The 12,305-nt window shown below is 34.6% G+C and overlaps 2 protein-coding genes across 2 annotated transcripts; one reads left to right on the top strand and one right to left on the bottom strand. All coding sequences in view use genetic code 12, as the record gives it.

Annotated features, from left to right (window-relative positions):
• Positions 1 to 280: 280 nt before the first annotated feature.
• MET10 (sulfite reductase subunit alpha) lies at positions 281 to 3,520 on the bottom strand (the record flags this gene model as incomplete). The annotated part of the gene is made up of 1 exon (XM_049323124.1): positions 281 to 3,520. The coding sequence occupies one exon, from the start codon at positions 3,518 to 3,520 to the stop codon at positions 281 to 283; it is 3,240 nt and encodes a 1,079-aa protein (XP_049181001.1).
• Positions 3,521 to 9,402: 5,882 nt separating this feature from the next.
• Positions 9,403 to 11,865, top strand: KGF56_001947 (uncharacterized protein; the record flags this gene model as incomplete). The annotated part of the gene is made up of 1 exon (XM_049323123.1): positions 9,403 to 11,865. One exon carries the CDS (start codon positions 9,403 to 9,405, stop codon positions 11,863 to 11,865), a length of 2,463 nt encoding a protein of 820 aa, XP_049181000.1.
• Between the last annotated feature and the right edge of the window lie 440 nt (positions 11,866 to 12,305).

The raw sequence follows: 12,305 nt of genomic DNA, 5'->3' as shown, positions 1-12,305 counted from the left end.
ATAAGAGGTTTATTATATTTTTGGACTAGCTGTACGTTTATATTGTTTAATTTGAATTCAATTGATGTTTTTCTTTTATAGTGGGAAAATAACATTGGCTTTTTGCAATAAAATAGAAAAACTATGTGCTAATAAAACGCAAGAATTCTTTTTTTGGCAGAAAGATCTTGTCTCGTATCTTAAATTTCTAAAAAAATACGTCACCAAAAAGAGGCGGTACAAAGATTGCAAAAGAAATTTTCACCTTTTTGAGACTGTAAACTTCTATAACCCTACACATTTAGTACACTTCCAAAATGTATCTCCCTTCTTCTTTCATATCCTCAACAACCTTAGCTGCATCTTTTATTTCCTCTCCCTTAAGCTTTGCACCATTGGTAACTATATCTTCTAAACATGCAGTGATATCGGGAACTGGCCAGGTAGGACCACACAAGTAGAATGAACCGTTCTTTTCAATGATCGCTTTCGTCAACTCATCCATTGTTTGCCTGATTCTATCTTGGATATAGATCTTCTCTGGTTGATCTCTGGAAAATGCTGCTCCAATATGAGTTAACAAACCGGCATCTTTGTAGGCTTCCCACAACTCACCATAGAGATACTCCTCCTTCTTGTGTCTGGAACCCATGTACAAGTAGATATCACCAATTTCCATGCCTTGTTGTTGTTGCCAGATCTTCTCTTCAACAAAAGCTTTGAATGGAGCTAAACCAGTTCCTAAACCAGACATAACAATTGGCTGGGTGGACAACGGTGGCAACTTCATAACGGAGGGTTTGACACTAACAACCAACTCATCACCAATCTTCAAATCAGATAAATACTTCGAACAGTGACCATACCTCAATCTACCTTTTGAATCAACCCAATCAACAACAACAACAAGTAAATGAATAGCATTAGGGTGAATCTTTTGAGATGAAGCAATAGAGTATTCTCTTCTCTTTAAGGGGGCAATGATTTTAACCAAATCCGGGAATTTTGGTCTTGCAGATTTGAACTCTTGCAAGATATCAAAGTAACTATTAAAGTCGATTTCTTGTCTCTTTTTCAACTCTTCAGCACCTTCAGCACTTGCCAATTTTTGTAAATGTTCCTTCTCTTTTACGTCAGTTGCAAACTCAGCTAAGGAGTCATAGAATCTTTTCGGAGGTTTACCCAAAAAATCAATCGATTCACTCAAGATTTGTCTAGCTGATCTAATTTCTAAAAGCTTTGCGTCTTCTTTATTAGTAACTTCAACAAGAGAATTTCCATCAACTCCGTAAAAGTTGAGGAACCTTTCAACTTCATTAGAGTTGTTTCTTCCATGAATACCTAATGCTTCACCAATTTCGTATTTTAATCCAGTACCAGTAGTATCAAACTCAATGTGAAAAATATTCCTAGAGTATTCCTTTGGTGTTAATCTTTTGTTTTCTTGAACTTTGACAACAAAGTTTCTAACGGGTAAGTCGGGACGCAAGTCCTGTGAAACGTTAAACGCTTCAGAAAATACAAGTCTTTGAGCAAGATTCTTGTGAGCGGCGCTGCTCACCTCTTCAGCTTGTTCAGTTGGTGTTCTTGGATTAGGATATAACGAATTTTCAGTGATAAAGAATGGAAGTAGTTTAGTCTCTTGTTTATTGGCCTTTGTCTTCTCAGGGCTTGTGGACTCTTTATCCTCAACCTCGGCTTCAGATTTGGGCTCTTCTAGATCAGCCCATTCAGGAGAAACCTCGATATTTACAATTGCATTCTTCTCATCCACAGCTTTGATAAAGTTATCCAAAACAGTTGCCAACAATTCAAATGAGCCTCCATTGGCTTGTAACAATTTGTTAACAATAAATGCCCCCAATTCCGGTAATGCAGCTCTCCAAAATGACAACTGCAATAAAAATTCAGAAGTCATTCCTATTGTAGCATTATTGGTTTCATCTAAAGCCTCAACAACTGTGAAGTCAACAGCAATCAATTTATTGTGATTTAAAGCCAAAGATTTCTTAAACTCAAAAGAAAGCTTTTCAGGATCAATTTTATGTTTCTGATTGATATAGATGACGGTGCCCCCTGGCTTAACAGTTGCCAAAATGTCATAAGAGTTCAAAAGTGACAAATTTTCAATAACCACCACATCCGCCGCGTCGACTGCACAAAAAGAACCTGAAGTTGAAACAATTTGAGATTGAAAAACACCTCCAGATCTTGAATTGTCAAATTTGTTTCTAATTGACACGTTTTTGGTGTTGTCCAAAGACAACGCTAAAGCTAATTTATCAGCAGTTTCCGTTAACGTAGAGTTATCTCTACTCCAAAATAAGTACTTTCCTTCTGGTGAAGAGTTAGCTGTAATGATCTCATCCTTGGGTCTAGAAGTTCCCAAAATCTTTTCAACATCAACATCATGATATTGAGTCAAAATTTTGGTAATCGTGATTGGAGTCCAAATGAAATCAAGTGGATACTTGAATTCCTCAATTGACAAAGAATTAGCCCTTTTGCTCAAGAATAATGATGCGCTAATATCTGCTATCAAATTGTCATTTGAACTAAGAACCACAACTTTTTTAGCAGATTTTGGAATACTCTGCAAAAACTTGTTTTGATCAAATGGTGAAGGCACTCTAACCTTGACCAATCCAATCTCAGTCTCATTCCTAGCAATACTGCTCCACTGCTCACTTTGGAATGTCCCATACACAACAAATACAGTCTTTACATTTTCATCACCAACATACTCAAACTGAGAATAATTTTTCCCAGTAACACTGTTCAACAAGGCTAAAGCACCATTCACAGTTACATCGCCATTGGTTGAATCTAAAAGTCTCTGGTAGATTTCCCCAATCTCTTCAACAGACAACAAGTTGTTAAATTTCCTAAAAGTTTTGGCAGCATCAACACCGTCAAATAAGAACATAGATGGACTGCCTTTGGAAAATGCTAAAAAGTGGTTCAAGATGGCTAAATGCTGCATCTCAACACCAGACTCTACTGGAGTAAACACCGGAAAGTTCAATTCCCTACCGACACTCAATGCGCGACCATAGTTTGATACTAAGAAAGAATCCATAAAATCAATAGCAGATACATTTAAAGCTAATGGCGCTCTTTGACCTGATAAGGAATTCCTCATATAATCAAGACCATTAGCTCCCAAAAGAGCAGAGACCGGTTGTCCACTTGTTCCGTTTTTTTTGAAGTAACCCAAAATAGCATTCGCGGCACCAGATCTAACCTCGAACTTATAGTAAAACGGAACAATCCCAAAAGCATTTGTTTGTTCTTTGTGTAGCCATAATTGGATATAAGAGTCAATCAAGTTTTCTGCTCCAACGGTTTCAAAACTGAAAATCTTCAGCGATAATGAATAAATTGTTTGATTAATAATTGTAATTGCCGATGTATAAGTTGAACCTCTAACCTGAATTGGATCTGTGGTTGTACCAAATGGATTTGCATTAATGAGGGACAAGATGCGAGAATTTACACTTTCAGACTCCCTTGATTCCAGGGTTAATACATGGGGCACCATCTTTGTTCTCCCAAAATACTCAGTCTTGAACCCTTTCGATATTTGCTTTTTTTTTCCTAAGAAACCAAAAGTAAAAGAAAGAAAGAAAACAGAATAGAAGTATCAAGAGTATTTGATCTTTGAATTCGATAAAATGAAATCTCACGTGTACGTGAGTAATTGGGTGCGAAAATGGTTCTGGATCGCCAAGTTAAGCTGAAAAAGACATCAAGTCACGTGAGGACTGAAACTTTGTAAAGTAATACACACACACACACATATACAGGCGTATCGGAGAAAATCATATATTCAATTTCCCTAATCATACTGGCAAATGCAGAGGTAAAGTGTTTTTTTTTTCTTTTTTTTTTGCAGATTGAAGAAAAGACTTGAGTAACGGGTATCACGACTTTTAAGGGGGGGGGGGGGAGGTTGGATTAATAGTATAGTTCTTCATAGGTATCAGAGGTGCTAGAAGTGCTAGAAGTTCATGTTACTACTGACATGGTAATAGGCTCAGCGTTGCTTACACTCCCTCTCTTTTCTTACTGATATTGAACTCATTTACATGAGTACGAGATCTGATTTACGTGATTAGAAACTCGACATTCTTTGATATAATATCTTTACGTATTAGCTCAATAATAAGTCTTAAACTCGTTAATGTAGAATTTTGCAATGTTAATGCATTAAAGAGCACCGGAAAAAAAGGTAAAAAAAACTAGCAAAAAGCGAAGGTGTTTCATTTACAACTTTCTGTTCTAAAAATAGCAATTATAACCACGCCACGGAACTATATATCTGTTTTAGGAACATATTTGGAAAAAGAATTTCTGCAAATTGAAAAAAAAGTAAAACAGTGAAAAAAGGAGAGTAGAAATGCTATTTTTTCCACAACTATTTCAAAGACATATTGCGCTTTCTGTATGCTTACTTATCATACATTTTAAGATTCTCTAAGTGCAACAAAAGCCAGCAAAGTAGCGCTTCGTTATTTTCAATTGAAGGCCTTGTTTTTGTACACTTTTTTTTGATGTTTTTGCTCAAAATATCAGGATACATTAATACATGGTTTTCTTGCGAATATCTAGAATCTTGTCAGATCCTTTGACATTTCCGAAACATTTTTTTTAGCCTTTTGCTGCAAAACCTAGAAAAAAGAAAAATTTTGCAAAAATAAAAGTAAAAAAGTATTAATGAAATATGGATTTTAACATTTGAAGTCCATAAATAAGGTAGCTTTTTTCAACACACAGTTGATTACTTTTGTTGAAGAAAGACTAGCTGGCACATAATTAGTACAAATATATATATTCACACACTCTTTACTATCGTTATTTTGCTTGTATTTTTCGTGTTATACATTGACATATTCAGGAAAGACTTTTCACTTACTTACGACCACTCTGCTTCCATATAAAAGTACAATATTCATTCGTTCTTAAAACCACTCCAAAAGTCCATTCGTACGAAAGGAAAAAATGTAATACAGTGTAGAACTCATTAAGTAAGCAATTTTTTTCATTTAGGGGGAATGATTTTCACCGTGTATTACCAAAAAAAAAGAAAGCATCAACTAATATGGTAAAAGAATCTACCTCTCTCAAGTTCGTATAAATCTTAAGAGGTCTAAGTTTGAAATTCACTAGAACAAATTCAAAAGAAAAAGGGCAGGATGACCAAATATAAGCACAAGTTGATAGTCAATGCTAAAGATAAGAAAATGTACATGCGAAATCAAAAAAAATGAAAATCATGTATGAGGCGATTCACAGTTTTTTTTTTTCTGTAGGCACGTTACATTTCTCAATAGGCCCGAGTATACTTTTCAATAGACTCGGTGCATTGTATGAATACCAGAGATCTCTATATGTAGAGCAGAAAACGATTGTTGCCCATCTAGTTTTTGTTGCTATTAATGTGGTAAAATGAAAATGTAGAGAAAGGGAAAAGTAGGTGGTAACCTTTTCCTTTAACTAGCCTTGGCAACTATGATATCTTATTTTGATCCATCTCAGGTGAGAAATAACTGGAATGTTTTGCTCACTTCTATTTAGCTCTTATTATCGACGATTGGTGCCTAGTGTGAGGAATATGCACGTTTTTTCTTCCTTTCAGAACAGCAAAAGTTGTGGGAAAACCTGCCTCTTCCCCTTTCTCATGCAATAGCAATATATAGAGTTTCGTTTAATGTTTGTTTTCCGATTTTCCTTCTTTTTCATGTACAGTTGGGGGAGCCTTCACAACTAGATCGAAACAGCGTAAGAGATATGTAGCTTTTATGTTATTTGGTTCTTGCTGCTCCCTATTTTAGTCAGGTGAGATTTAAAAAATTAAAGAAAAACTTGCTTATATTTGGGTTGAAGGCATGAAGTCTTATACTCTCCAAAGCCGTAATGAGAGACTAGCTTTATTGGGATTCGAGATTTGAGATTTCGGAAATACAGTATATCTGGCTTTCCCCGTGTAAAATATACCCTTGAATAATACATTTAATAGCTAAATGATGAAAATTTTTTCAAATCATAACACATTTTTACAAAGTTAAAGTTTTGATATGAAGGGTTTTCATCTGTCATCTCCCCTCCCCCAAAAGCAACCCCGCCCCCTAAATCCTTTATCCAACCTTTCGCGCTTTTCTGCCCCACCTTTCGAATTTTGCCCCTTACCCGCCATATTATTCAAAGTCAGTTGATTCTTTCAAAGTTTCTTTGGTGCAAAATATCAAGTCAATGAAAAGTAAGAATATTGCTTTCTGTATTTGTTTGTGACAACAATCACACACGTCTTCTTCAGCATATAAGAATGTGAATTGGTTCAGTTGGTAGCATCAATGGGGTATAGGGAAGCTAAAATGGATGGAGTTGCAGAAGTATTTGTAATAGCTATTTTACAGTTGTGTTTGTTTCATGAAAGCTACTATAAACCTCTGCATCATACCTAGAATGGTTTAGAGCAGTGGTAGAATGAGGTTTTCCATAATAAATTATCCAGCGAAATTATCAAAACGAAATCTGTGCAAATGAGGGTGGAGAGTACTAGCCATAAAGAAAGAAGGGCTCCATTAAATAAAACTAATAATAAATTGAAGTAAACACTTCAAAAATGATTCTAGCGGGTTGAAGGGGAGGCCAACAAAACAAAAAAACGATAATAAAATCGCAAAAAAAAAAGGGGGGGAGGACCCTGAGTATGATATGTACCAATCTCTAGATTTTCTAAGTAGTCAATAAAACTGTAAATAACGATTGACAATGCCTTCAACTAAAGATAATACTAACTTGACAGAGCTTGACTTTTTGTACAGTCTTTTTTTTCCTTATCATTTTGCAGCCGTTTTTCATTAATTGGTGGTAAAATATTATATGATTTTTTGTTCATTTGATGAAAAGAATTACACAACAAAAATGGAACAGGAGGGACAAGGGTAGTTCAAGCGTATAACGGTACCTTTTGAACCCACCACTTGTTCTACAAGAAACATGGGAAAAAGGTGGTGGTGGTGGGGGAGGGCTTGAAGGGACTGATTATTTGAATTATGGAAAATTTTGAGTGATTTTGCAATCAATTTTTTTATTCTTTTGTTATTTTTTAAGATAAAATCGATTTTTCTCTATAAAGTATCCTTCTAACAATTATACAGAAAATCAAGTATATTCTTGCCCGTATTTCACAATAAGTTGGATTTGGACACAAACAGAAAATAAGTATCCATTACAATAAAGTATATAAAGCATAGAGTATATAGAGCATAAAGTATATAGAGCATAAAGTATATAGAGCATGAAGTATATAGAGCATAAGTGTATAGAGCATAAAGTATATAGACCATAAAGTGTATAGAGCATAAAATAAATTTATTATAGAGTTGCTCAAACTAGACAGGACCCACCCCTTAGTCTATTTATTGAGAGGGATTGGTCAACAGAGAATATACACACAGCTTCATCTTTATTTGTATTATTTGATAAACCTATTCCCATTCCAGTTTCGTTGTAAAAGCATCTCCATATGACTTGTATTGAATGGTTTAATTGTAAAAAAAAAGAAAAAATGGGTAAAAGATAGAAGTAAACGGGGATGTCAAGGGTAAAAGATAGAAGTAAACGGGGATGTCAAGGGTAAAAGATAGAAGTAAACGGGGATGTCAAGGGTAAAAGATAGAAGTAAACGGGGATGTCAAGGGTAAAAGATAGAAGTAAACGGGGATGTCAAGGGTAAAAGATAGAAGTAAACGGGGATGTAAAGTCTGACCTTTTAAGGAGAAGAAAAATAATGCTAACATAAAAATAGGATTTTTCAATACAAAGTTGCAAAAACAGAGCAACTTTAAAAGAAAATTAACAATTATTAGCAATAAATTATTGTATTTTTTATTTGATTTCTTAATTTCTTTTTGGTCTTATCTTATAGCAAAATTACAAAGTGACAGAGTCCATCACATGAGACACAAATCTTTTAGAAATGTACCATTGTATACTCTTTCAAAGTAATTACATAGTATTCTTTTTTTTTTTTTTTTGCCAATCTTTTGAAAAGTAACATAGTATACTCTTTTTCCCCTTGTCAAAGTGTTGGCGTGAGGCTGAAACATAAAGCGCGAGGCGCAAGTCGCTAGGATTTATTCTCTTCTAACAAAAGCGTACATGTAAATACCCGAGGACCAAATGTAGTGCTTTATAAAGTTGTGGCTAGTTTACTCTATTGGATAATACAATGCAATCGAGGTTAACCAAGTAAATATTTAATTTGTGCCTCTTGATATAATATTCTCATGAAAAGTATAAAAGTTCCCAATTGGGTAATTTCTTTTTACAAAATAATAAAGAGATTGACTGATTAAATGATCAAAAAGGTGAAAGTAATTTGACAAATAAGGTGATAAGATGAAAGTGATCTGACATAAGGTGATAAGGTGAAAGTGATCTGACATAAGGTGATAAGGTGAAAATTTCACTAATAAGGTGAAAAAGTGAAAGTGAAAATTTCACTAATAAGGTGAAAAAGTGAAAGTGAAAATTTGACTAATAAGACGAAAGTGATCTTGACATAAGGTGAAAAAGTGAAAAAATTGACTAATAAGGTGAAAAAGTGAAAATGATTTTGACTAATAAAGAGAAAATGTTTACTAGAGTCAGGTGGAATGTTTTATTTTATTATTTTGCACCCCCCCAAATGGAGATCTAGCAAAAGTTATCAAGACTCTAGAAGATGGGGAAGAGATGGGGAAAAAATATGGAAAAGGGTCTTTACACAATGCCGAATAAAACATGCATTACAACGACTGAGCTTACATACTAACAACAGTTGAACGTCAAAAATACCAGGTGAGTCGGAGGATGTATATAATAAACAATATTCATCATCATCATTGGGAACAATGGGGGAAAAAAAAAAAAAAAAAAGAGCCCTACAATTTGAGAGAGATGCTCTCTCTTAACGCTATTAATATTTTGTCGATATTTTGCTTTTTAAACACACACCACTTAAACAACACTCAATAGACCATATACTCTACCGTACATAAACCTACTTTTCACCTCTTCCCTCTCAGTCACTGAACCAAAAACGGACCATTTTTCCCACTTTTTTTTGGTTTTTTTTTACCCAACAAAATTTCGGGCATTATTTTCAATTTTCAATCGTTTTAAATTTTTTAACTTTTTTCTGTTTTTAGTTAAGGGCGTGAAATTTATCATAACCTACTGATCAAGGTAATATATGGGGATAGACCCCGGTATATAAAGCTCTACATATCTTCTTTGTATATATATATATACATATATATATAATATCTTTTAGATAAGGGCTTTTCTAGGATTCTTCTTTTTCTCCTTGACGCCCTGAGACCTTGAGACCTTGATACCCTGACGCCCTGAGACCCTCGATACTCTTTGATAGAAATGTCTGATTTTAAAGAAGATATTTCTAATTCTGACTTTGACGTCAATATTCTTGATGATCCAATCTCGGAACCAAATGTCGACTTGAAATTCCCCTTACCAATTGATAAAGAGACTTATGTCGATGTAGAGGGTAATTATAAGACCTTGAGACAATCGTTTAACCTTTTAAACTCGGCATTTAGAATGATTGTTGGCGGGTCAAAGTATGACAAAATCTACCAGAATAACGAGTACAAATATTTCATTAACAAGCACTCTGACGAGTTTAGACAAAAATTCAAGGACTACATGAATAACAAATTGGAAAAGGACGACAAGAAGTTGGACGAGATTGTTTACAGCTTGATCAACCAGGAACTCAATATGAAACTCATCGATGCCAAAGATTTCAAACCAAGATTTAATGAAGTCAAGGAGTATATGGTGAAATATTATAAGCAAAATAACGAGAAAAACCTACCAACCTTTCCGTCCCATAATTTCATAAGATCGGCTTATATCACAGTTATGATCATAATGAGGAGATTGTTCCCAAAGGGGGTTTGGGTCTCAAAACAAGATATTTCAAATTTGTACAAGAGGTATCTTGAAGACCCAATGTCGATTATTTGGACTCCTTCGCATCAGTCTCACTTGGATTACATCATCTTGCATTTAATTTGTGTTCGATTCACAATTTCAACACCAGCAGTTATTGCTGGTGAAAATTTGAATGTTGCTGTAGTTGGCGGATTATTGAAAAATTTGGGTGCCATATTTATTCCAAGATCATTCAACAATGAGTTGTACACCGAGCGTAATTTGAACAATGTTATTGAATTCATTTTGATCAACAAGATCCCATTTGAAGTGTTTATCGAAGGTACAAGATCCAGGGACGGGAAATTATTATTGCCAAAATATGGTATATTGAAAAGCCTAGTTTCGATTTACTTTAAACAAAGGTTTGAAGAACATAAACCTAGATTTGATATGTTGTTTCAGCCTGTTGCAGTGACATATGAACGTGTTTATGAGAATGATGAGTTTTTAAAAGAATTGAAGGGTGACGACAAGACTCAAGAGAGTTTGCTTGGTATCTTGTCAGTTGCTGGAAGTGCTTTCAGTAATAAAAAGGATGAAATTATACGTGATAAACAAGGATTCACGGATAATAGTACTAGGAAATTGACTGGTAAAATTTTTGTTAAATTGGGTGAGAGTTTTACTTTGAGCGAGTTTATTGATGACTCTAGCTTAACTGATGAAAAACAGGTTAATTTGAAAAAATTGGGATTCAAAATATTGCATGAAATCAACAAGAACTCATACGTCCCCAAGGTTTCAATAATTGGTACTGCATTGCAAGCATATGACTATTTTGCTCAAAAGAGTATATTTCCGGTGAAGGATTTAATCCCAGTACTTCGTCTTGTCGTTGAAGCGTTGTTGAGAGAAAACGAATTTTCAACAACGAATAAAACTATTCTAATAGATATGTTGAATTGTTCAAATAGAGAATTGGAGGACCTAGTCATTGATGAAGTCTCGTCATTTTTCAGATTCATCAAGGCGAATGATGAGAAAAGGTTGATTAAGATTGAATCACCGATTGAGTTGCTATACTATAAGAATTTAACCATACATTTGATTATCCAAAGGTGTCTCGTTATGTATATCGTTTCTTTGTTGGATGGTACCGAGTACTGTAACAGAAGAATCATTGGAAAACTATTCTATATCCTCACAGGCTTTCTCAAGAATGAATTTTTGTTTGACTATGATGAGAATGAAAGAAATGGCATGACCTTTATAATTCAAGATTTAACAGATATGGAGATAATCGCAAAGGAACATTCAGATGTGTCTGAGTTGTCTGTTTACAAAATTATTGACCATCAATATGTCAAGATTTTTGCCAATTTGGCCCAACCATTTTTGGAATCCTATGTTGTTCTTATATCCAACATTTTGGAGTTGACAACAGACTTGGCATCAAAGTATGCTCGGGCAAAACAACAACAAACCCACAGCAAGATAATCTTGGACGATGATGAGTTGAAGTATCCAACGACAAAGGGTCTTTTGAATTATATCATTGTTCAACTGCGAAGAAAAGCTCAATTCAAATCCCTAGAATCAATAAATAAACAGTACTTGGTATCTGATTTGTACTATTTGAACAACTTGCAGTTGATAAAAATCTTTAAGAACAAAGCAAAGACTAAAGCATTTGTTCAAATAAAATGCCCTCGGGATTTACAAGTTTTGAATAGGTTTTTGAATCAATTGTTACAGACGAATACGAAGGAGAAGAACTTGTTGACTGATGAAATTGAGGTTAATTATGTCATTGATATTACTAATAAGAACTTTGATAGGGATTATGATGAGTTGGAGAGACAAAATAGAGCAAATGACAATTATTATGAAAAACAATATGATGAATTGAGTGTTAAACCCAGGGCTAGTAAACTTTAGTCAAAAAATAACCGCTATAGGGTGAGGAGGAGGGGGGAAACACTAGCATTTTGGAACGCTGCACCTTGAAAACAAGTAGAATTGTGATTGTTTATACTTAGACCTAGGCAGTTTTATAGTTTCAATAGAAGTTAAAAAGATGAAAGAAAAAAATACAAGTCATTAATATCATTACACTTGTAGATACACAACTAAATCTTTTAGCTAGTGATGGCAGCTAGTGTCGATTAGCTCAACTGGTGGAGAGATGACACTCTTCAGCCAATAAAGACCACGTGACTAAGCTTTCAAACATTTTACCAGTGTGGAAAGAACCATCTTAGCACTCAGGTGAATGTCACGTGATGAACGAATTGAACGATGTTGCTCTGGATTTACGTTTCATAGTAACACAGCTCTACAATTGGTGTCACCGACACTAACGAGCAGAGCGAGATAGT

The sequence above is a fragment of the Candida oxycetoniae genome (genome assembly GCF_023343755.2).
Source record: "Candida oxycetoniae strain CBS 10844 chromosome Unknown scaffold79, whole genome shotgun sequence".
Taxonomy (NCBI): domain Eukaryota; kingdom Fungi; phylum Ascomycota; class Pichiomycetes; order Serinales; family Debaryomycetaceae; genus Lodderomyces; species Lodderomyces oxycetoniae.
Note: the sequence above shows the minus strand (reverse complement) of the source record. Positions and strands in the feature narration are given on the sequence as shown.